Source organism: Mytilus edulis, chromosome 5 (assembly GCF_963676685.1).
Source record: "Mytilus edulis chromosome 5, xbMytEdul2.2, whole genome shotgun sequence".
Taxonomy (NCBI): domain Eukaryota; kingdom Metazoa; phylum Mollusca; class Bivalvia; order Mytilida; family Mytilidae; genus Mytilus; species Mytilus edulis.
The window spans coordinates 79,229,087-79,255,142 of NC_092348.1; the positions used below are offsets into that span (position 1 = coordinate 79,229,087).

Consider the following 26,056-nt stretch of genomic DNA (forward strand, 5'->3'; position numbering starts at 1 on the left):
AAATTTAAAAAATCGTTATAAATACAACCAAACACTCTTTTTATCTTTATAAATGACTTCTGAAATAGTTAAACAGTTTAATTTTATTACTTTTTGGTGTGTTTTGAAGCAACCGGAAGTGGAAATGTCAACAGGTGGTTGTTCGATCTTCGATCTTATCCCCTGGATCATTGAGATATTCAACCTATCTTTCTCTTCTTTGCTGCAGAAAACTCGACTTTTCACTGGAGTGGAGTAAAACAGGTCAAAATCAGAGCCTTATTATTTATTTTTACGATAGATCTTATTCATATAAACCTCGGTGGCGTTGGGGTGAGGGTTTAATATCATCATTTATAAATTTATCAATATTTCATAATTTGCCATATAATAATGGCATATATGAGGCTAGGAACAGTATATCTATCAATATCTGTCAATCTATATTTTCTTGTATAAGTGTAGTGATGCCTTTACATCAGTCGTCAAACAGTCATTTTGCGGCTAGTGAATGGGTCAAGTAGACAACTTTCGAGGAATTATAGTTATACGTACCATTGTAAACTCGTACCAACGTCAACTTGTACCACTAAAAAAAACTCATACCAATGCAAACTCTTACCACTGCTAACTGGTACCAACTTATTTAAATGCAGTTAGACATGTTAGATGGTGTTTAATAATGAATATCCATCAAAAACTTTGGATTTAGTGAACATCATTCGGGTGCTTAGGGGTGGCATCACTTCCGTTCCTTTGTTGAGCAATTGGTGGAAAAAATGATAATGCTATATTGCATAAAGTATTCGGCAAATTAAATTCTTTAATACTTGACATTCAGCACTGCTATCATAAGGAAATTGTGATTAGGAACAAATATTATTTCCAGTGTATCATGCACAATGAGGATCACTAAATATAAGACGCTTGATCCCCTCTATCTGGTACATTGTAAATGACATCATAATGGTTTGCATCATTGACATGTTTTTTCCGGTGACAGACAAACTCGAAAGTGGTCTCGATCTTGATATCTATATCACTAACGGAAAGCTGAATACTAAAATTTATGATAAAAGAGATGATTTTTCATTTCCTATCGTTAATTATCCATTTTTAGATGGTGACGTTCCCTTGTCACCATCTTACGGTGTTTATATATCTCAACTTGAACGATTCGCTCGTGTATGTAACAATGTTTTAGATTTTAACGAGAGAAATTTATGTATTACTGAAAAATTATTACACCAGGGTTTTCGATATCACAAACTAGTCAAAACATTTACTAAATTTTATCATCGGTATAAGGACATCATTCGTAAACATGCAGACTTCTTATACGTTCAGGTATTTCACATCCAATTTTTTATGGAAATATTCTTTATAAAGCACAAAGGTGTCAGTATTCACCTCATAAACTAACAAAACCTTTGAATAGACTTATTAAGAAGGAATATAGTTACGATACTGTTGTCAGGTCATTAAAGATTGCATATTTTGGCGTTAATATTGATTCACTTATAGGGTCTTTGCATCGGAACTAAACACATTTATTCAAAAACCAGTTGTTGGCATGACACGGGTTATGTTCTTCTCATATATGTTATGATGGTATGATACTAAACCCCTAACGGGAAGGATTGTGCCTGATGTTCATATGATGAAATCATAATCTTTCAGTCAGTTTAATTGAAGTCTGGAGCTGGCATGTCAGTTAACTGCTAGTAGTCTGTTGTTATTTATGTATTATTGTCATTTTGTTTATTTTCTTTGGTTATATCTTCTGACATCAGACTCAGACTTCTCTTGAACTGAATTTTAATGTGCGTATTGTTATGCTTTTACTTTTCTACATTGGCTAGAGGTATAGGGGGAGGGTTGAGATCTCACAAACATGTTTAACCCCGTCACATTTTTGCGCCTGTCCCAAGTCAGGAGCCTCTGGCCTTTGTTAGTCTTGTATTATTTTAATTTTAGTTTCTTGTGTGCAATTTGGAAATTAGTATGGCGTTTATTATCACTGAACTAGTATATATTTGTTTAGGGGCCAGTTGAAGGACGCCTCCGGGTGCAGGAATTTCTCGCTACATTGAAGACCTGTTGGTGACCTTCTGCTGTTGTTTTTTTTCTATGGTCGGGTTGTTGTCTCTTTGGCACATTCCCCATTTCCATTCTCAATTTTATATTGATTAAAATTTTACCTTCTTTCGTCAAAATATCCACAACATGATTCGTCAGAGGTTTCAAATATTTATTGTAACAGTTATTTTTGTAAAAAATTAACATGATTTGTCCAATCCAGTTTAAATTTTTCATCCTCTGAAAGAAAGTGTACATTTTTTGTCATGCACCAAAAAGTACCGCTAGCATGATCATTTAAATAGAAATATCTAGTACTTTTGTAAAGATTGGGGTTCAGGAAAACTAAAAGTAAGCTGCCACTTTTAGCCTGTCAGGCTTAAATATCATGGGAAGAGTTTTAATTATACCCCATGTCCAATAGCTGTTTTGCAAGTCAAGCTGGGGCAGTGGGATGTGACAGCTCGTCCCATATAAAAAAATTGATATTTTTCCCGTCAAAAATGTATGTGTTGCTTCTGGAGCAGACTGACGGCATTGGATTCATCATATAAATCAGGCCTCAAAACATTGTATCATGAATATGTTAATTTTTCAGTCATCTTTTCATTTATGTAAGTTTCATCTACCTGTAAAAGTACTTTTATTCCTGGGGTACCGATTTTCGTGGTCTCCGTGGTGACTTTAGCAACAAATTTAAGTGTCCAACAAAATAAAACAACCATTGTCCAAATCAAGACATGGAAAGATTCCAATCGGTAGGTTTGACTACTGACAAATGACTGATATGATCTAGAGAATATATTGAATAAAGTCAAATCTGAGAATACTTTAATAGCAGTCACAGAACTACAACCGCATGCAGGATTAACCATTTAATCTTTAATAATCTAAACTGAACAACTTTTGATCTTTTAATTCTCTTAAAAGTAATTTTGATTGATGAAAGTCAGATTTACGGTATTGATATGCTACATTGTAGTATGATAAAGTGTTCATTTTATATCCTCATAGTTCTTGTACATATGGGAAATTATAATTTCATGCTGGGCTTGATTTTGATTAGAATTATTTGACAATTGAAGATAAGTTTATAGCATTTGTTTATGTTACTGTTTTCTTTAGGTGACATGTTTATGGCCTAATTAATACATTTTGTACCTTTGAATTTGATGGTCTTTAATCTGTTGATCACTTTATCATGGGTTAATTAGTGTTATCACTAAGATTTACGCAGGTCAAAGTTTACTTTGCAATTTCCTCAATCCAGACAATTCGTAACTAACCTTCGTTTCTAAAGGCTTTAATTTTTCAATTTTTTTTTTAGAAAACAAAAACCCCCAATTTAAAAACCTACGAACATGTAAATATTGCTCATACCACGAAAAACGGATATCCACGATTTAAAGTACTTACACAGTATCTATATACAATTACATATGATATAGCTAACCTTTATTTTTTCATGTCCCATCTTACAATTTAAACAAAAGGACAATGCCTGGTGTGATTTAAATTTTGTTAGAATTGTAAATCAATAAAGAAATATCCATTGTAGTTTTCTTGTTATACCACCGCTTTAAAATAGTGGTGGTATACTGTTTTACCTCTGTCAGTCTGTCCATCCATCCGTCCCATGAAAATTTCTCATCACATATTTCTCAGGAACTACATCATGAGGATTTCTGAAATTTGGTTTCAGGGTTAATAAAAGTCAGCTATACCTTTTGATGAGTTTTCAGATTCATCACTCAACAACTTCCTGTTAATCAAATTTTTTTGACAGTGTATCATCTGTGAGCAGTAGCTCACAGTTTCAATATTATCAATCATGTTAGTAACTGTGTTGTTGTTCACATCCATTTCAGTTAATTACCTGATTTATTTTTAACATTCTAGATAAAAAAAATGATATTATAAAATCATCCTTAAAATATCATGTAGTGAAATAATAGATCCCATTACATGTAATCACACTTATTCTTAATAACACAAAATAATACATTATAAAACTTTAACATGTTTAATGACTCTTATTTCTACTAGCTACATTTTGTGTAGTAACACTTGTCAGATTTTTTTCTCAGATGAGATTCACATATTTCCATCAAGTTGGTTTGATTGTTAAATTTTTCTCAGTTTGGATGTTTGGAATTAAGACTATCTATATATTCTTTGTGTATCAGTAAGTCATCTTTATTGCTAAATGATCTGTGTCTTTTTATTGTTTATTCTGTGCATCAGTCCTTTCAAATTTATTTATAATATATTGTAATGTATTAGACTAAACTTTTAAAGTGAGTGAGAAAGTACCAAATAATACATTTGTACATGTTGTAAGTGAAATGATATTAAACTTAAGGGTTGTATCAAAATTCTTATACAAACAACCTTGAGCATTTAAACAAAATTTGTTCATACTGAGGAATTAGGTGAATGTTATGGACAAGGAAGATAAAACTTATAACAAAATTCACATTATATAATTATGATAAGTGATCATTCTCTTAGACGAATAACAGCATGGATTATATATTATCACACTGAATTCAAGTAGATCATTGATGATTTATTTTTATGAATTTCAGGCTTCCAATGGAGTTTGTTTCTTAGTATCAAGTTTCAAAATATCCATACATACACATGTCAGAAAAGAGATGGGTGTTCAGTTTCTTATTCGTGTAAAGAGAAAGTTACCATCTAAGAAGAAATGGTTATCTTATTCGTTTCTCTTTTTACTGGTTTGCCATGAATTTTGTGTTGGAACTAAGGACTTTGTTAATCAAAGGCACAATTTGAGAGGAAAACCTGGCCAAGGATATTACATAGAGGTGGCTATAGGAACACCTCCTCAAAAGGTATATTTTCATCTAGTTATGCAGAAAACCGGTAGTCGAATTCTGGTAGATAATCTAATTTACATTCATCTGCAACTTTTGATATTGAGATTTAAAACAGTTTACTAATTTTATGCTGGTTACTTTTTGTATGAGTGACAAAATCATGTGCAAAAGTTTAAGTATTTTAGAATATATTATCTGAGTTAAATTATCTAAGCATGACTGTACCATTTGTAATTGATAACCTCAATCATGTAGTTAAAGATAATATGCAAGTTCAAAAATACTATTGATCTCTTTTTGGTCACTTAAAGATTGTATGAGGCCAAACAAAAAAGTATGTGTGTTTACTGCACCCTACCTACCCCAATTTTTATCCCCTACCCTGAAGTTTTTTTGTCCATTTTTTATTAAGCACTGTTAAAGTCTCAATGTTGCTACGATAGACTCAATGTTAAAAAATATTAAAAAAATTTAAAAATCCCTAAATACCTACCCTATTTTTTCAACATGTGTCAGACAGTAAACACACATACTTTTTTGTTTGGCCTGATAGGCGAACATTTTGGAAATACATATGTAGATATAAATCTCTTTTATCACTTTGTATACCATAAGTATATGGTTTTGAGTTTCAATAAACATGATAAAACAAAATATGTACAAAATATGTACAAAATGTTGAAATATGCTACAATGCTACTTCCGACTTTTTGCCAAAATTGATAAAAGATCTTGTTAAAAATTTACTTTGAACAGACTTAATAATCTAATTTCAAAGTTATGTCTAATGAAATTTTTTGAAAGATATGTATAAGATTCATGTTATATGTCTGTATAGTTTTTATAACCGGTACATAAAGTATTTGATTCAAGATAAATTTTTATGTAATATTTCTATTTTTAGATAAATGTCCTGATAGACACAGGGAGCAGTAATTTTGCTGTGGCAGCCTCACCTAATAAAGATTTAGATTACTACTTTATGAGAAATGGGTAAAACACATGTTATATTAATAATGTCATGGAAGTACTATCAGTTTACATGTAATCATGATAATACTGGGTAGTCATCTGTGGGATGTATGACTGTTAGATATGTATTTCTTACTAAATAATGAAAGTTAAAATTTTGGAGATAAAAACTAACATGACAAAGGATGCCAGAGAAAATAATTAATCAAAGCATATCTAATGATGGAAACATTGAATGAGTTATGACTGGAATAAAACTTTATAGTAAAATGATTAAACTCCTCTGACATGAAACATATAGTCTATCATCATCAGAACTGTATATGAAGATTTTATTTTATTCCATGTTTTACACTTACTGCAACCTTTCATTTGCAATAATATGAAGAAAATCCATATATAGATGGCTAGGTTTAAATGAGCAGGAAAAGAGTATTTTGTCCATTGCATATCTTAAAAGTCAAAGCCTCTTGCAGCTAGCTCAGCAGCTCACCAAATCCTTGAAAGAGACACTGAATATAAATATAAACAAAATTTATAACTTATTTTTATTTATTTTTTAAGTATCTCTATTCCATGTGTTTTTTCAGATCATCATCTTATAAAGAAGTAGGGACAAAAATATATGTCCCTTACACCCAGGGTAACTGGAAAGGTGTCTTAGCTACAGATTTAGTGAAACCCAAGTCTTTGAATGTTAGTTCACGATCGAACATAGCCTTTATTACAGAATCAAATAACTTCTTCATCAATGGCTCTAACTGGCAAGGAATATTAGGTCTGGCTTATGCGGAAATATCACGGGTAAGATTTTATTGTATGTTAAGTATACATATATAGATATTTCTCAAATTCTATTTTTCCCGAACTTATTTATTCGGAACATTAGATCATTAGAGACACAGATTCTTCCTTTTAACCCTGTTTGGAACAATATTTTACCACTCTTGATAGTAATTTTTGTAGAATTTTAAATTTTTAAGTAATAAAATTTAGATATCTAAAGTAAATGAATGTCATAATTAATGATATTATACTTTCATATATATTTTTGTCTGGTCGTGTAAATACCGGTAGTTGTAATTTGATATTTCATGAAGTTTAAAACAGGGTTGTTTCTATTTATAGCCTGATGTTAATAATTTGTTATTTCGTGAAGTTTAAGACAAAGTTGTTTCTATTTATAGCCTGACAAATCGGTGACCCCATTCTTTGATTCACTAGTGAGTACAGGTGGATTGGATAATGTCTTCAGTTTACAGCTGTGTGGATTGGTCTACAAAAAAGATCAGATGTCAGATTTAGAAATGGGAGGAACATTGGTAAGTATTTGTAATATATATATATATATATATATATAAAAGCGCTAGATATTAGTCAACGATTTTCTTGCTAAGACGATGGATCTTCATGAGTAACGGTACGTGTTCACAATAAAAAAATTATATAAATGCCTAGAAAGTGTACAAAACAACACCACTATTGAAAAAAGGAAACATTAAAAGTGAATATCAATAAATATTTTGGATAACAGATATCATCCTTCAGTAAAATGAATCATATTCCTGACCACACTGAGGGAGATTTCAATTGACTGTCCATTACAATCATAGACTCTATCACTGGGAGGATAGACTCACTCAGGTAAGATTTTAGATAACAAAAATAAAAACTTTGGCATCAATAACTTCAGTATGCCTTCATCGAATCATTTAAAATTTGGAAAATGTTGGTAGGGACTTTTAAACACAGATTAAGATTGTGTTTGAAACTCTGAATTATTTATTTTTTTTCTGTCGAAGAATAATGTCCCTTGAAATTTCTAGTACCTGCATGATAATTTGAGTTTATATGGACCAAATCATTTGTAATTTTGGAATGTATTTCAGGATTTTGTATTTGTTGTTCTTGAGTTATGGCTTTTGTTAATTTGAGGGGAAAAAATGCATTAACTTTAGTTTCTGTGTTACAAAGATGGAGTTATAATATTTTTTACATATATATTTATATAGCTTATAAAGAATGGTTCATAGATGATTTCTGGTGCATTCCCTGCCCAAGCCAGATCATTGAGTTTTTTTGTTTAAATAAAAAATGACAACGTACTTAAACAAACAAGTTCAGGTTTTGGCAATGTACACTGAATCACACCATATTATTATGTTAACATAGAAAGCTTCTGAGTTATTAATGATATAGTTCAATTTCTTTTAAAAAAAAGTAATCTAGAAGATTCTTTTATAAAGTTTCTGCAATTTTTCAGAAAACACTTATAAAGAGTTCAGAATTCAGTAAAATCTGTTTCAAATAGTTCTTTTTGATTCCTTGTTTTATTTTGAAACAATAGAACTTCTTTCACAAATGATCAGACTTGAGGTAATTGTAATTGTAATCGTTAATCAGCTGTAATCGATTACAATTTTTGTCGAGCCTGCAACTTTTGTTGCAGAAAGCTCGACATAGGGATAGTGATCCGGCGGCTACTACGGCGGCGGCGGCTACGGCGGCAGCGGCGGCGGCTACGGCGGCGGCGGTGTTAGCTAACTTCTTCAAAGCTTTATATTTTAGAAGGTGGAAGACCTGGATGCTTCATACTTTGTATATAGATGCCTCATGTTACGAAGTTTCCGTCACTCACATGTCCAATGTCCTTGACCTCATTTTCATGGTTCAGTGACCACTTGAAAAAAAAGTTCAGATTTTTTGTAATGTTGAATTCTCTCTTATTATAAGTAATAGGATAACTATATTTGATATGTGCGTACCTTGAAAGGTCCTCATGTCTGCCAGACAGTTTTCACTTGACCTCGACCTCATTTCATGGATCAGTGAACAAGGTTAAGTTTTGGTGGTCAAGTCCATATCTCAGATACTACAAGCAATAGGGCTAGTATATTCGGTGTATGGAAGGACTGTAAGGTGTACATGTCCAACTGGCAGGTGTCATCTGACCTTGACCTCATTTTCATGGTTCAGTGGTTATAGTTAAATTTTTGTGTTTTGGTCTGTTTTTCTCATAGTATATGCAATAGGTCTACTATATTTGTTGTATGGAATGATTGTAAGGTGTACCTATCTAGCGGGCAGATGTCATGTGACCTTGACCTCATTTTCATGGTTCAGTGGTCAAAGTTAAGTTTTTGAGTTTTGGTCTTTTTTTCTAATACTATATGCCATAGGTCATCTATATTTGGTGTATGGAAATATTTTATGATCTTTATGTTAGTTGCGCAGGTTTTATTTGACCGTGACCTCATTTTCACGGTTCATTGCACAGTGTTAAGTTTTTGTGTTTTGGTCTATTTTTCTTAACCTATAAGTAATAGGTCAACTATATATGTTGTATAGAAGCATTGTTAGCTGTACATGTCTGCCTGGCATGGTTTATCTGACCTTGACCTCATTTTCAAGGTTCATTGGTCTTTGTTTAGTTATCTTGGTTAATGTTAAGTTTATGTGACAGTTGTATTAAAGCTTAGCTTTATACTTAGGACTATCAACATAATATCAATGATTAGTATAGAAGGCGAGACATTTCAGCGTGTGCACTCTTGTTCAAGTAATCATGAATAATTTGAAATGATATTATAAAAAAAGGTGGACGTTGAGTAACAGAATATTTATTAGCAGTATGTACCTTTAAATGCTACAAATCTCAATTATAACAATATGTGTTGAAAATATTTTAGATCTCTAGGCTAACAAGTTAATTTAATGGATATCCTAACTTTGAGATATTTAGACTGAACAATTTTCTGTTCTCTTTATTGCTTCTAAAACAAATATCTTATAATTTCAGACATTTGGTGGAAAAGACCATGGATTATATAAAGGAGATATTTATTATACACCAATACACAAACAGTGGTATTATGATATTGTTATTGTGGATGTAAAAGTTGGTGGAACCAGTTTAAACCTAGATTGTAAAGAGGTATGCTCTCATGTTATATAATTTGTAATTTGATATAACATGTAAAGAAATTAAAGTACAATTGTATATAAAAACATAGTGCATTGTCCACAATTATTCAATACATCTTATTCATATACAGTTAAGAAATTTATCAATGAAATATATAATGTACTTGTGGATTCATTGGCTACCAATAGATTTCGTGGTTATAGGTAAACCAAGAAATTGAACGTTCAACAAATGACAAATTTTCCGTAGGGTTGTATGCAGACTTCGGCAAATCCACCAAACTAAATATCTACAAACATGAAAGTTTTCCTTAATCCACGAAAATCAGTGACGGATCCAGAACTTTTCATAAAGGGGGGCCCTCTCCAGTCATGCTTCAGAGATTCCCTATATAATCAACCAAATTTTTTCCACCAAAGCAGGGGCCTGGGCTCCCCTGGATCCACTTATGAAAATTGGTCCTCATGAAACTAAATGAATCCACAGTACTCAGGTATTTAAGTTATGAAATGATGTGTAAGTGTATAACTGTACATGGTGCATTGATTTATATAAAAAAGAAGATGTGTTAGGATTGCCAATGAGACAACTCTTAACAACAGACCAAATGACACAGAAATTAACAACTATAGGTTACCTTACGGTCTTCAACAATGAGAAGGCCAATACCGCATAGTAAAAAACAAATATGTAACACATCAACAAACAACAACCCCTGAATTAAAGGCTCCTGATTTGGGATAGGCACATACATACAGAATTTCGCTGGGTTAAACATGTAATTGGGATCCCAACCTTCCCTTAACCTGGGACAGTGGTGAAACAGTACATCATTAGAACGAAATATAAAAATCAGTTGAAAAAAGGCTAAACTCATCAGATGGATACAAATATAGATAAATCTAACAAACCCACAGATTGGACGTGTATCATGCATCTAAGACTAAATTACTATCTTTTTCAAAAATGTTATGATGTCATTATTAAAGTAAAATTAATGATTGAAGTTTTTTACCCTTGTCCATGATCGTAGTCCAATGCTTAATACTATCCAATGTTTAAGTTTTAGTTCCACTACATAATGAATGCAATCTTTATCCTTCAGAGCTCACACCCATCCATTATTTTATTTTATTAACTTATTCTTTTTCAGTATAATTTTGACAGAACTATTGTTGACAGTGGTACAACAAATCTTCGTCTTCCATTAAAAGTTTTCTCAGGGGTTGTTTCCAAGGTTAAAAGTTTTGTCCAGGTAAGTGGAAAATATTATTTTTTTAAATTGTATAGACATCACTGAAATAAATTGAGGGTTTTGTTATAGTATTTATTGTATATATTGAAGCTCTGATATATTCAAAAAGGTTATCTCTCTATCTCTCCCTCTCTCTTCTCAAAATTTGCATGCTTTATTTCTATGAACAGGTTCAGTAAATGTATTGAAGCTAGTGTTTAACCTACATAGAACTTAAACTATATTAACAAAATTCAGCTATACAAAATTGTCTCCCTTTGACACTTTTGAAAGGAATTTATTCAGGCTGAAATTATTAGAAATGAAGGCGATGATTTAGTTGAAAAATAAATGCAAATTGAAATAATTTGTATACTGGTAACTTGATTTAAGTTACATAGCCAAATTGAGCTATGTTAGCCCAATCTGTAGGTTAATAGAATCTGATGAAAGCGTTTGCTATATATATATGTGTGGTTAGTTCAAAAATCATATTCCAATATTGATATACAGTGGATTCATCATTTTTCATTAGGAACCAATTTTCATGGAATTTGTGGGTACAGGTAAACCACAAACTAAAAGTTCAACAAATGACAAATTTTCTATAGGCTTGTCTGCAGACACGAAAAAAAAACATGAAATAAAATATCCAGGAACATGAAAGTTTTCCTCAATCAACAAAAATTGATATCCATGAAAATAAATGAATCTACAGTAATAGAATCTGATGAAAGCATTTGCTATATTTATGCATGGGTGGTTTAAAACTCATACATTGTATTTGAATTTTGATGTATGTTAAAATGTTATTCAGTGGTAATCTGATATCTGAAATTATTATTTTTTTTAATTTCTAGACCATGCCTGCACCCCCATCAGCTCAGTTTTATAGTGGTCTATCTCATATGTGTTGGAAAACATCAGCCGTTCCATATAGTTTTTTTCCAGTGATATCGTTGTCTATACCAGTAGGTGATGGTACAATGTTTGAGCTCAGAATTGCTCCTCAGGTATGGACATGTTAATTACATCTTTTAAAAAGTATGACTCTCTGGCAGAAAATTTGAAGTGTTAAAATATCAGAATAAGAAAATATTCTAGATTTCTGATAATAAAGGAATTATAATAAAATCAATGTGTTCATCAAGTCATTCAAAGTCACAACATCATATTGACTCCTATCAGTCAAAATAAAAATGCTCATAATATAGAAAATAAATGTTTAGTGTCTTTAAATATCAGCTGTATTTGTACAAGCCTTACGCCTTAGAAACAGGTGAAATGTGAGCAATCTGTATTTACATTACAGTTCCAGAGTTTATTATTGTGATATAAATTATCTTTAGTACATTTATTTGACATTATTACAGCAATATTTGAGACCTGTTGGTGAAGTTTATGATGAAGGACCAGGGGTTGACTGTTTTAAGTTTGGTTTATCTAATTCTACATCAGGTAATATACTGTGGATACATTATTATTTGTTGGATATCAATTTTCGTGGCTTTCATGGGTACAGGTAAAGACGAAATTAAATGTTCAACAAATAACAAATTTTCTATAGGCTTTTAAACAGACTACTGCAAAACAAGAAATTAAATATCCATTAACATGCAAGTTTTCCGTAATCAGAAAAATGGTACCCATGAAAATAAATGAACCAACAGTACTCTATTTCCTCTAATAGTTGTGGCATGTTATCTCTTATTCTAATGCAACAACGTTTATAACGTTCATTTTGATTCGATAATGTCACTTATTTACATGGCATCAATTGACAATTGATGCTATCTGACGTACGCGCAAGCGCAGATGGCATATGACAGATTTTAAATACATGTTTTAACGTTGTTTTCTGTCAGTTTCATTAGAATGGAGATAACAATATTGTATTTTAAGCTCCGACGGCATCAATTGTGGATTTGATGGTCGCAAATACCCATTTACTGTCTCCGCTAACGCCAGTTAACTTAATTTGCGACCATCAAATCCCAAATTGATGCCGTCGAAGCTTAAAATACAATACAGTTATCTCCTAATTCTCACATGAAACGATATTCCTCATATCACACTGAACAAAATGTGATAATATGATGAATCTGTTAATTTGATTGGCAACACTAGCATCATGAAATGATCTTTTGACATTTCCATTGAGTCTTCATTAGATCATTGTTGATTTTGAAAATGCTGTACATTCATCCACGCCATTATAGATATGTGATTTTAATTATATTCTAAACACTTACAATCTGCACTTTAAAATGTTCTGTTTGTCCAATTTTACAACATTCTGAAGCACAAAAATGTTTTGAAATTTTTTATGGTAAGCATCAGATGTTTTTATGTGGTTTTACCGTCATTGTGACACTCAAACCAAAATATTTGAAACCCAGGGAAGTACAATTACATAGAAACGATAAAACATGATAGTGTGATTTTATATTAGTTCTACCTCATTGACTTTGACAGAAATATAGATTTGAAATGTATTATATTAATTTCATATTTTTTTATTTATCCCAGGAACAGTAATAGGGGCAGTAGCTATGGAAGGTTTTTATGTTATATTTGATAGAGCCAATAATACAATTGGTTTTGGTGAATCAGCATGCCCCGTGAGAGATGAAACTGCTTTAAAATCTACTATTCTTGGTAACATTCCATATAAAGGTTTGTATACATAATACCTTTAGTATCTAATTTCTGTCAATAACTATTTTCCTATCAATAATAAACTCATCATAGATACCAGGACTAAATTTTGTATATACGCCAAACGCGCGTTTCGTCTACAAAAGACTCATCAGTGACGCTTGAATCCAAACAAGTTATAAAGGCCAGATAAAGTACGAAGTTGAAGAGCATTAAGGACCAAATTCCTAAAAGTTATGCCAAATACAGGTAAGGTAATAATCTATGCCTGAGGTAGAAAAGCCTTAGTTTTTCAAAAATTAAAAATTTTGTAAACAGTTGATTTAAAATATACTATGACATATTTATTATGAAATCTTTTGGTTTTGCATTCGTAATTACTGCTGATTATGTTAAATCCAAGCTTATTAAAGGTATGTTTTATAATTACCCCTGTTTAACTATAGGAAAATCTAATTTTTTTTAAAGTCCTTGGTAGTAATAAAGAATATTTCCTACAGGAAACGATTTGATTGAAAAAAAAATAATATAGTATTAATAATTTTTACTGGTAAAGGCAAGGAATTCCAAAACATGGTTCAAGAATGCATTAAAGTTTTGTTTTACAATGTACCATAATTAGTTCTATATCTTTGAACCAGTATACTTTTTCTATTTTAAGACATCCTAAGTTTTTAAACAGAACCAATGAACAAATATGAAACCTCTTTACATTAGGGCCTTTCTTCTTTCTTACATTTATGAGTTTTTTTCTGTATAAAGATATATGTGGTTGCAAAGACTCATATGATGATGAATCATCAAGCCTTACAGTTACAGGTATAAGTTGATTTGCTGGTGTAATGATCATATCATTTTTATTAACACTAACAAAACCTAATACAAGATTGTCATTGTAAAAGGTTATCAGTGGTTTTCACATATAAATGTTTGAAGAAGGATGCACCATTATGTCTTTGTAAATAGTTTGAAATTTGTTTTAGATAGAAACCTAGATTCCTTGAGAAATATTTTAAAATAAGTTTCTAACATCTTTTGATAACTCATGAAAATCTTTGGAATATTTTACTTACATCTTCCAGAAATGATACAGACTTAATGCCTATACATTTTGTAGATTTAAAAAAAAAACATATGTTAAGATCAATTTGTTTCTTATTTTATACCGCTGTATTTTAAGTTTTTGGGGAAGACGGCTTCAAGCCGTCAATCCCCTATGGGGTTGACCATAGTGACATTCCCTCACATCATTCATTTTGTTTTTATAGTGTGGAAAACCCCCCAACAAATCTTACTAAGATTGAAGAGAAGGAGACCCAGAAATGAATAGTTTGACTTTAAACACTTTTTTACACTTTCCCTTCTGTTTCTCACGAAATTATCGTATCTTGAGCTCTCCTTTACACTGTTTATGTTTCTTTTACAATCCGGAAAAAATCAGTATGACGAGATATTCTAAATATATCTAACCTACATTGTATTTTATAGTGACGTCATTCTTGGAATGCCACACTACGCAGAAGCAGGGATATCCTTCACTGGTTATTTGGGTCAAAATCTTTAATTGTTTTTACATAGGCGGTAATGGTAACGTTTTTTCCTGTAGCTCAGTCCATATCGTTAACTTGGATATGTATGATAGCTTGTTTCGAAGCTGTGACATTTTCACATATGTGGTTAAATTTTCGGGGTACGAAGTGAGATTACTTTTTCCGTAAATTAGCAAACCCCGAACATCATGTTGTGATGCGGCTCCTTGTGGTAAAATATCCCCTTTTTAACACAATAAGTTCTTTGAAAATTTAATACTTTGAACACATTAAATAGCTCCATAGTTTTTACACATTTATTCTATGTTCCTCTACTTTCCTAATCACCACAAATAATTAAGTTCAGTCATTTGCTAAAAATAGAAATATGTCCAATATCACTACACAGAGATTTTTTCTTTACACGTGACTTTTGAGTTCCTCATTTCAAGGCGCATTAGGGATGTTGTCCCATATTGAAATCCATACTTCTGATTTTTCCAAATATTTTTATGTGATCTTCATCGGTATTATATTCTGAATGAATCTTTGTATTTTTGTCCATTTCTGAAAAAAAATAAAGTTGTTTTAGCACTATAAGGCAATGACACTTTCGTCGCTATATTCATTTATTTTGAATACAATGAGTATGTATAAGTAATTTCTTCCAGATTACCTCCACTAGTCAAAACAAGGACAAAACTTCTGATTATAACCTTTAATTACAATACACAGACCCTGATAAAGCATTCTATAAAATTTTCTTGTGCCTTAAAGTGCATTTTGACAGAGAAATTATGCAAAACTGAAGGTTTTATAAAAAAACAACACCAAAATAATTATTCTTACTAGTGGAAATCTTGTATTTAATACTGTTGAAACCACTCTAAACTACTGGGAAAGTCATCCATATCATATAATTAGAGTGCAATATAGTGCAAATTTTCAAAACTTGTCCTTTCACATAATTCTATTTGAGAAAAAATGTTTTTTACATGTTTTTCAGTGAAAACCTTTTATCAGTGAGAAATCCACATGAGGTCTTAACGGAAACATTGTGACATCACATGTATTATGGCGTCATTAAATAACGACAGATCAAAATAGCGCTAAAAATAGTTTGCAGTGTTACGTGAGAAACAGTTGCCGCAAGATTTTACTCGAAATATTGAGTCCAAACGATCTGTAACTAAGCCTTTTCATTTAATACCAAGACCATAGCAACAGTTTTCATATTAGCATATTTTTAACATACTGACTGTAATTTCTATTGCATAAATACCAGAAATAAACAATTTAGAGCTTGCCTAATAAAACAAAATGCTTACCAGTTATTCAGGACTTTTTAAAACCTCTAGTTTGCCATCTCAGGTTGAAAAATAATGATACATGTATGTCTGGAACTGAAATAAGACAAAAAAAATACTCAGGCTGTACATGTGTTATCATTTGATTTAAATGCATAAGTATTATTGAGAGAGAAAAATCTATTCTTGAAAGTTTAATCACAAAGAAAGACAAATGCTTCTCCCTTGTGGCTTAGCCACCTTCATTTAAACCTTTTGTATTAGAACCATGGGTAGTAGCTAACTAGCTTAATAGTTGAATAGGTGCAGAAATATTGTTTTCAAGAAGGTTTGACCCTCCCCCTTTTTCACTGAGAAATGACAATATCTTTTGTTTTGCTCATGTGCATTAAAAATAATAATTCATGATTTTCTTAAAACATGTAAATGTGTTTGTCTGTTTTTTTGTGCATATGATATCTACTGACCAGGGGTCAAATCATTGGCTAAAAGCACATGCGATGATGAATCTCATATTACTCGTATGAAGTGTGTTATCTCCCTTGATTATCAGGTATTCCTGTAGACCAGAGTGATAATTACATAACAAAGACTATATTGTGTCATGTTTACTTACAATTTAATAATATTTAAAAGTTATTTCTTGCCTTTTTAATGTAGTAAACAAATTCCTTTCGGATCTCTCGGAAGTAAACAAATTTATGATTGTGCCTAAAACAAGTGTTCAGCCCCGTGCCAGTTATGCATTTTAAAAGCGAAAATTTCCTCGAGTTTTTGCTGATCTTTATCAAAAACATTTATCTTAAACAATTTATGATATCTAGGTATAAATAAAAAACTACTTACCATCATTTTCGGTGGTGTACAAGGTGAAATCATCCATAAATCAGTCTGACAACTTCTGGAATTAAGCTTCTAATTTGGGTCAAAATCTTTAATTGTTTTTACATAGGCGGTAATGGTAACGTTTTTTCCTGTAGCTCAGTCCATATCGTTAACTTGGATATGTATGATAGCTTGTTTCGAAGCTGTGACATTTTCACATATGTGGTTAAATTTTCGGGGTACGAAGTGAGATTACTTTTTCCGTAAATTAGCAAACCCCGAACATCATGTTGTGATGCGGCTCCTTGTGGTAAAATATCCCCTTTTTAACACAATAAGTTCTTTGAAAATTTAATACTTTGAACACATTCAATAGCTCCATAGTTTTTACACATTTATTCTATGTTCCTCTACTTTCCTAATCACCACAAATAATTAAGTTCAGTCATTTGCTAAAAATAGAAATATGTCCAATATCACTACACAGAGATTTTTTCTTTACACATGACTTTTGAGTTCCTCATTTCAAGGCGCATTAGGGATGTTGTCCCATTTAAATCATTCTCAGAGATCGTGCACTAATTACACATTGGTATTTGTTAAATTTAAACATAATAATGTATGCTGTAGATGTTTCAAACATCAACATGCAATACTTTAAATTGTAGGTAAACAACTTTCAAAGTAAACAAAGATCGTGGGGATACATGAGATAGGGGAGAGAAACGATTTTATTCATTTTTAGCTCACCTGGCCCGAAGGGCCAAGTGAGCTTTTCCCATCACTTTGCGTCCGGCGTCCGTCGTCGTCGTCGTCGTGGTCCGTCGTCTGTCGTCCGTCGTCGTCCGTCGTTGTTAACTTTTACAAAAATCTTCTCCTCTGAAACTACTGGGCCAAATTGAACCAAACTTGGCCACAATCATCATTGGGGTATCTAGTTTAAAAAATGTGTGGCGTGACCCGGTCAACCAACCAAGATGGCCGCCACGGCTAAAAATAGAACATAGGGGTAATATGCAGTTTTTGGCTTATAACTCGAAAACCAAAGCATTTAGAGGAAATCTGACATGGGGTAAATATGTTTATCAGGTCAAGATCTATCTGCCCTGAAATTTTCAGATGAATCGGTCAACCCGTTGTTGGGTTCCTGCTCCTGAATTGGTCATTTTGAGGAAATTTTGCTGTTTTTGGTTATTATCTTGAATATTATTATAGATAGAGATAAACTGTAGACAGCAATAATGTTCGGCAAAGTTAGATTTACAAATAAGTCAACATGACCGAAATGGTCAGTTGACCCCTTTAGGAGTTATTGCCCTTTATAGTCAATTTTTAACCATTTTTAGCTCACCTGGCCCGAAGGGCCAAGTGAGCTTTTCTCATCACTTGGCGTCCGTCGTCCGTCGTCCGTCGTCGTCCGTCGTCCGTCGTCGTCTGTCGTCGTTAACTTTTACAAAAATCTTCTCCTCTGAAACTACTGGGCCAAATCAAACCAAACTTGGCCACAATCATCATTGGGGTATCTAGTTTAAAAAATGTGTGGCGTGACCTGGTCAACCAACCAAGATGGCCGCCACGGCTAAAAATAGAACATAGGGGTAAAATGCAGTTTTTGGCTTATAACTCAAAAACCAAAGCATTTAGAGCAAATCTGACATGGGGTAAAAATGTTTATCAGGTCAAGATCTATCTGCCCTGAAATTTTCAGATGAATCGGTCAATTGGTTGTTGGGTTGCTGCCCCTGAATTGGTAATTTTGAGGAAATTTTGCTGTTTTTGGTTATTATCTTGAATATTATTATAGATAGAGATAAACTGTAAACAGCAATAATGTTCAGCAAAGTAAGATCTACAAATAAGTCAACATGACCAAAATGGTCAGTTGACCCGTTTAGGAGTTATTGCCCTTTATAGTCAATTTTAACCATTTTTCATAAATTAAATTAATCTTTTACAAAAATCTTCTCCTCTGAAACTACTGGGCCAAATTAATCCAAACTTGGCCACAATCATCTTTGGGGTATCTAGTTTAAAAAATGTGTGGCGTAACCTGGTCAACCAACCAAGATGGCCGCCACCGCTAAAAATAGAACATAGGGGTAAAATGCAGTTTTTGGCTTATTACTCAAAAACCAAAGCATTTTGAGGAAATCTGACATGGGATAAAAATGTTTATCAGGTCAAGATCTATCTGCCCTGAAATTTTCAGATGAATCGGTCAATCGGTTGTTGGGTTGCTGCCCCTGAATTGGTAATTTTGAGGAAATTTTGCTGTTTTTGGTTATTATCTTGAATATTATTATAGATAGAGATAAATTGTAAACAGCAATAATGTTCAGCAAAGTAAGATCTACAAATAAGTCAACATGACCAAAATGGTCAGTTGACCCGTTTAGGAGTTATTGCCCTTTATAGTCAATTTTAACCATTTTTCATAAATTAAATTAATCTTTTACAAAAATCTTCTCCTCTGAAACTACTGGGCCAAATTAATCCAAACTTGGCCACAATCATGTTTGGGGTATCTAGTTTAAAAAATGTGTGGCGTGACCTGGTCAACCAACCAAGATGGCCGCCACCGCTAAAAATAGAACATAGGGGTAAAATGCAGTTTTTGGCTTATAACTCAAAAACCAAAGCATTTTGAGGAAATCTGACATGGGATAAAAATGTTTATCAGGTCAAGATCTATCTGCCCTGAAATTTTCAGATGAATCGGTCAATTGGTTGTTGGGTTGCTGCCCCTGAATTGGTAATTTTGAGGAAATTTTGCTGTTTTTGGTTATTATCTTGAATATTATTATAGATAGAGATAAATAGAAACAGCAATAATGTTCAGCAAAGTAAGATCTACAAATAAGTCAACATGACCAAAATGGTCAGTTGACCCCTTTAGGAGTTATTGCCCTTTATAGTCAATCTTTAACCATTTTTCATAAATCTAAGTAATCTTTTACAAAATCTCCACTGAAACTACTAGGCCACAATCATCTTTGGGGTATCTAGTTTGAAAAATGTGTCCGATGACCTGGCCATTCAACCAAGATGGCCGCCACGGCTAAAAATAGAACATAGGGGTAAAATGCAGTTTTTGGCTTATAACTATGAATTCAAAGCATCTAGAGCAAATCTGACAAGAAGTTAAATTGTTAATCAAGTCAATATCTATCTGCCCTGAATTTTTCAGATGAATTGGACAATTGGTTGTTGGGTTGCTGCCCTCCAATTGGTAATTTTTAAAGAAATTTTGCCGTTTTTGGTTATCTTGAATACTATTATAGATAGCGATAAACTGTAAACAGCAATAATGTTCAGCAAAGTAAGATCTACAAATAAGTCAACATGACCTAAATGGTCAATTGACCCCTTAAGGAGTTATTGCCCTTTATAGTAAATTTTTAACAATTTTCATTAATTTGGTAAATATATGTAAATTTTTACCAAATATAGTTCTCTGTTACTAATGGGCAAAGTTCATTATAGATATAATTGTAAGAAGCAAAATCGTTCAGTAAAGTAAGAACACATCACCATCACCAAAATACAATTTTGTCATGAATCCATTTGTGTCCTTTGTTTAATATGCACATAGACCAAGGTGAGCGACACAGGCTCTTTAGAGCCTCTAGTTCATAAATCTAAGTAATCTTTTACAAAAATCTTCTCCTCTGAAACTACTGGGCCAAATTAATCCAAACTTGGCCACAATCATCTTTGGGGTATCTAGTTTAAAAAATGTGTGGCGTGACCCGGTCAACCAACCAAGATGGCCGCCACGGCTAAAAATAGAACATAGGGGTAAAATGCAGTTTTTGGCTTATAACTCAAAAACCAAAGCATTTAGAGGAAATCTGATGTGGGGTAAAAATGTTTATCAGGTCAAGATCTATCTGCCCTGAAATTTTCAGATGAATCGGTCAACCTGTTGTTGGGTTGCTGCCCCTGAATTGGTAATTTTGAGGAAATTTTGCCGTTTTTGGTTATTATCTTGAATATTATTATAGATAGAGATAAACTGTAAACAGCAATAATGTTCAGCAAAGTTAGATTTACAAATAAATCAACATGACCCAAATGGTCAGTTGACCCCTTTAGGAGTTATTGCCCTTTATAGTCAATTTTTAACCATTTTTCGTAAATCTTAGTTATCTTTTACAAAAATCTTCTCCTCTGAAACTACTAGGCCAAATTAATTCAAACTTAACCACAATTATCTTTGAGGTACCTTGTTTGAAAAATGTGTCCGATGACCTGGCCATCCAACCAAGATGGCCACCACGGCTAAAAATAGAACAGGGGTAAAATGTAGTTTTTTGCTTATAACTCTGAAACCAAATCATTTAGAGGAAATCTGACAGGGAGTTAAATTGTTAATCAAGTCAATATATATCTGCCCTGAAATATTCAAATGAATTGGACAACCGGTTGTTGGGTTGCTGCCCTCCAATTGGTAATTTTTAAAGAAATTTTGCTGTTTTTGGTTATTATCTTGAATACTATTATAGATAGCGATAAACTGTAAACAGCGATAATGTTCATCAAAGTAAGATCTACAAATAAGTCCACATGACCTAAATGGTCAATTGACCCCTTAAGGAGTTATTGCCCTTTATAGTCAATTTTTAACAATTTTCATTAATTTGGTAAATTTATGTAAATTTTTACCAAATATTTTTCTCTGTTACTAATGGGCAAAGTTCATTATAGATATAATTGTAAGAAGCAAGAATGTTCAGTAAAGTAAGAACTTCAAACACATCACCATCACCAAAATACAATTTTGTCATGAATCCATTTGTGTCCTTTGTTTAATATGCACATAGACCAAGGTGAGCGACACAGGCTCTTTAGAGCCTCTAGTTTGTTGTTGTAAAAATGCTGTTTTGAGAATCTTCCTCCAATTTAGGAGCACCTCAATTGTTGAGTAATTATCCACTAAAATAAAAGTTAATGTACCTAAACACTTAAAATGTGACATTTCATTGGATTAGTAGTCTTCCATTTAAACTAAATTTTTGTGTACCAACGTAATCATTGTAATGGTAAAAAAAAAAAAAATAATGTTGCATTTTGTAGTTTAAACCTATTTATTCATGAAACTTACAAATATTTCAAATTTAGGATTTGGAAACAAGCTTCACACAGTTTACATCAATTATATTGTTTTTCATTAGTACCTGTTTCCCTGTGATGAGAGTTGTAACTGGGAACTTTATCAATGGAAAGTTAAAACTGAATAGATTTTTCAGTCCAAACTTTCTTAAGAAAAAACTTACAAATCAAAGAGTACTGTCACAAAAAATGGAAAATGGCCCTAGCCTGCAGTTCAGTGGTACACAATGAAGATTTCAAAAAATATTGTAGTTGTGAAATGACAAAATTCAGTTGAAATTTAGATAATTAACTATCAACTTTAATCATATGTTTAGATTTAGAAGATGCAGATCTCTTCCATTGGTCGAAATTGAATCCTAATCTAAGGAAACGAAATTACATTAAACAACAATTGATTTAAATATCGTCAACCTTTCTACATGTTCTAGCTGGTTTTTTTTATCATTCTTTATATGAAGACTATCAAAAGATACCCCCCCCCCCCCCCTTTCCAAAAAAATAATTAAATAAAAACAAGGGCCGTCTTTCCCCTCAGAGCTATTCAGCTCTTTGATTATCTTTTGTATGGAACTTGTTAGTCATTCATTAGCAACGAAGGATAAATGTGAGACTCAATGTATTCAGGTTATTTATAAGTAGTCAAAAATCATATCATCATGATTATCAACAACCTTTGTGGTATTATTGAAGCTAACTTGGTTAAAGGATCATTTTATATTTTAGTGTTGTCTCCCCTTATAAAGTTATGACACAGTCTAATGAATATACACTTTCTCTAAACATATTTTGATTAACTAATGATAAGAGAAATATTAATGGGTTTGAACGGTTGTCATCACATTATCACTGACAACTGTATGGACAACTCACTCATCATTATGTGTTTAAATGGGTAAAAAAGCAATACAATATATTGGCTACTTTAGTGGATAAACGGTATTACTGAAATTTTACTATGTATGTGCTTTTTGTAGGTTCAAATCTGAATTGTGTGGGTTGGGACAACCCTTTCTCCCCCCCTAAAAAAATACTATTAAAGACTAAAAGAATCTAGATTGAGATTGAAGTTTTACAAAAAGTTCAAGCTTGTGACCCAAAATACACCTTGGTGTTGGCTTGAGGCCTTTACTGTTTTTGTGATGTGGGGCACAGTGAAGATAGTTATTCATGTATTACAAAAAAACTTTAACCCTGTAAAAAAAAGATATTTTGTTCAGTGTTTTTTGTTTGTTAGATATATGATTTATTCAGAATGTCTTTTTAAAGTAATAACCTAATGAAGAAAATTTTCATTTTGTGGCATTTGAATTAATTGAAAGAATGTATTCTTATTTTAAATTGTGCATTGTCTCCTACATCACATCAAGGTAATGTATAGTCCTTAAATTTAAGTTGTCATAAACTTTTGTTAATGGATGACAGTTTTTAAGCGAGGTCAACTTAGCTATATTGCTTTAACAGCCGAACAAATTGTGTACCAAGACTCTAACATTACTTTATTTTTTTCCAGGAAACTACAAAGATTGTGGATACAACAAGAAAGATCCAAATACTAAATCATTAACAATAGCCGGTTATATAATGGCTGGACTAACGTGTGTTTGTATTGTACCATTTATAATTGTATTCATTAAGTGGAAATGGCAGGATAGAATGTTACGTTACAGACATCATGACCAAACAGATTTAATACAGACGGATAGATGATATTAATAACACTATTATAGGGATAAAAAATTATAGACACTTTATACATCAAGGGGGGATTTCGTTATTTCCATGTGTCAACGATTGGAATAGACATAGTGTGGAACAAAACTTCTGAGTTGTTCTATTGAAGGAACATGCAACTATCATTGGAACTTATCATACAGATCAAGACTATTTTTACCCAATCTGAGGTTAAATTTAAGTTGGAAGGAGTTGTCTGCCCACAATTATGGTTGAAGGAAGAAAATCAAAATACCCCTGAGGTGCAGATGATATTATTTATTAGATGTTTAGTTGAGTGAAAACAAACACAACTAATCATGACAATCAATTGTACTCTTTTTTTTTAAATGCAATTTGTAAAATTGGTAAATCTATATTCTTTCAAATCTTATACTGTGGAATAAGTTATTTACATGAATAACGACAGTTATATTTTCGTGGATATATGATTTTATTGTTTGCAAAAGTCTGCATTAAGCTTATAGAAAATTTGTACCTTGCCGAAAACATTTGAGTTCTTTGTTTAATCATATGCAGATAATCCAAGAAAGTTGATATTTGACTAATAAAAATGAATCAATATATACACAAGAAGTGACAAAACAAGAGAAAAGTGCTGCTATTGTTTTTCAATAATTTTGGAATAAAGTAAAAGTAATATGCCTGTAATAACCAAACAATTTTTTTTTTTTTTTCAAAACATAAAATTTATTTATTTATTATTAATCTAAGTGTAGAAAATATGGAAATTTGTGTCATGGGTAGATATTTTTACTCTTCATGTGCTTCTAATCAGAATATAATTATTAGGGTGAAAATGGTAAACATTGGACTATATGCCCCCGAATTATTGCAACATCATAAAATCTACTGATACATTGTTAATTTTATAGGTAAGTCATACATTTATATTTAGACACTATACGTATATTGTTTTTATACTGAAATCGATAAAAAAAATGTAACAAATATTGTTAAAAAATAAAGTATTTGGAATTTCCCTCATGGGGTACCATTTTGGGGTAATTCCCTATGAGCGTAGTCCAGGCGGTAAGACATTGACATTTTAAGGAATTAGAAAGGGAAAATGAACTTATTAATAACATTTGATAAACATGGTATATAAATTACCAATTTGAAGACATAACAAGTTTAAATCATAAAAGTTTGACCATTGTTACTACACGTTGTTATGGTTGTGACGTGATGTTGTTGATGAAATACGGTAGTTCCGGTAAGTAGGCAGGGCTAATAGGTTAGTTGAGGTCATTGACGTATAAAGCTTACGTTTATACGTATAGCTTTATCTGTATAGTAAAATAGTTGATCGCAGTATAAATGGCAAATACAGGTGGCGACACTGATAGCATTATAAGTTGCAATATAAATTTATTTACAATTTTATTGAAATTTGTTGTCATTAATTTTTTGTCGAGCCTGCAACTTTTGTTGCAGAAAGCTCGACATAGGGATAGTGATCCGGCGGCGGCAGCGGTGTTAGCCAACTTCTTAAAAACTTTATATTTTAGAAGGTGGAAGTCCTGGATGCTTCATACTTTGTATATAGATGCGTCATGTTACGAAGTTTCTGTCAGTCACATGTCCAATGTCCTTGACCTCATTTTCATGGTTCAGTGACTACTTGAAAAAAAAGTTAAAATTTTTTGTAATGTTAGTATGTGCGTACCTTGCAAGGTCCTCATGCCCGTCAGACAGTTTTCACTTGACCTCGACCTCATTTCATGGATCAGTGAACAAGGTTAAGTTTTGGTGGTCAAGTCCATATCTCAGATACTATAAGCTATAGGTCTTGTATATTCCGTGTATGGAAGGACTGTAAGGTGTACATGTCCAACCGGCAGGTGTCATCTGACCTT

The 26,056-nt window shown here is 32.2% G+C and overlaps 1 protein-coding gene across 1 annotated transcript; it reads left to right on the forward strand.

Moving 5' to 3' along the window:
* The first annotated feature begins 105 nt into the window (after window positions 1-105).
* Window positions 106-24,597, forward strand: LOC139524530 (beta-secretase 1-like). Its single transcript, XM_071319367.1, has 11 exons — window positions 106-243; window positions 4,647-4,916; window positions 5,806-5,894; window positions 6,464-6,677; window positions 7,061-7,195; window positions 9,673-9,807; window positions 10,952-11,053; window positions 11,893-12,045; window positions 12,406-12,490; window positions 13,562-13,708; window positions 23,977-24,597. Exons 2-11 carry the CDS (start codon window positions 4,716-4,718, stop codon window positions 24,171-24,173), a joined length of 1,458 nt encoding a protein of 485 aa, XP_071175468.1. The 5' UTR covers window positions 106-243; window positions 4,647-4,715; the 3' UTR covers window positions 24,174-24,597.
* The last annotated feature ends 1,459 nt before the right edge of the window (window positions 24,598-26,056 follow it).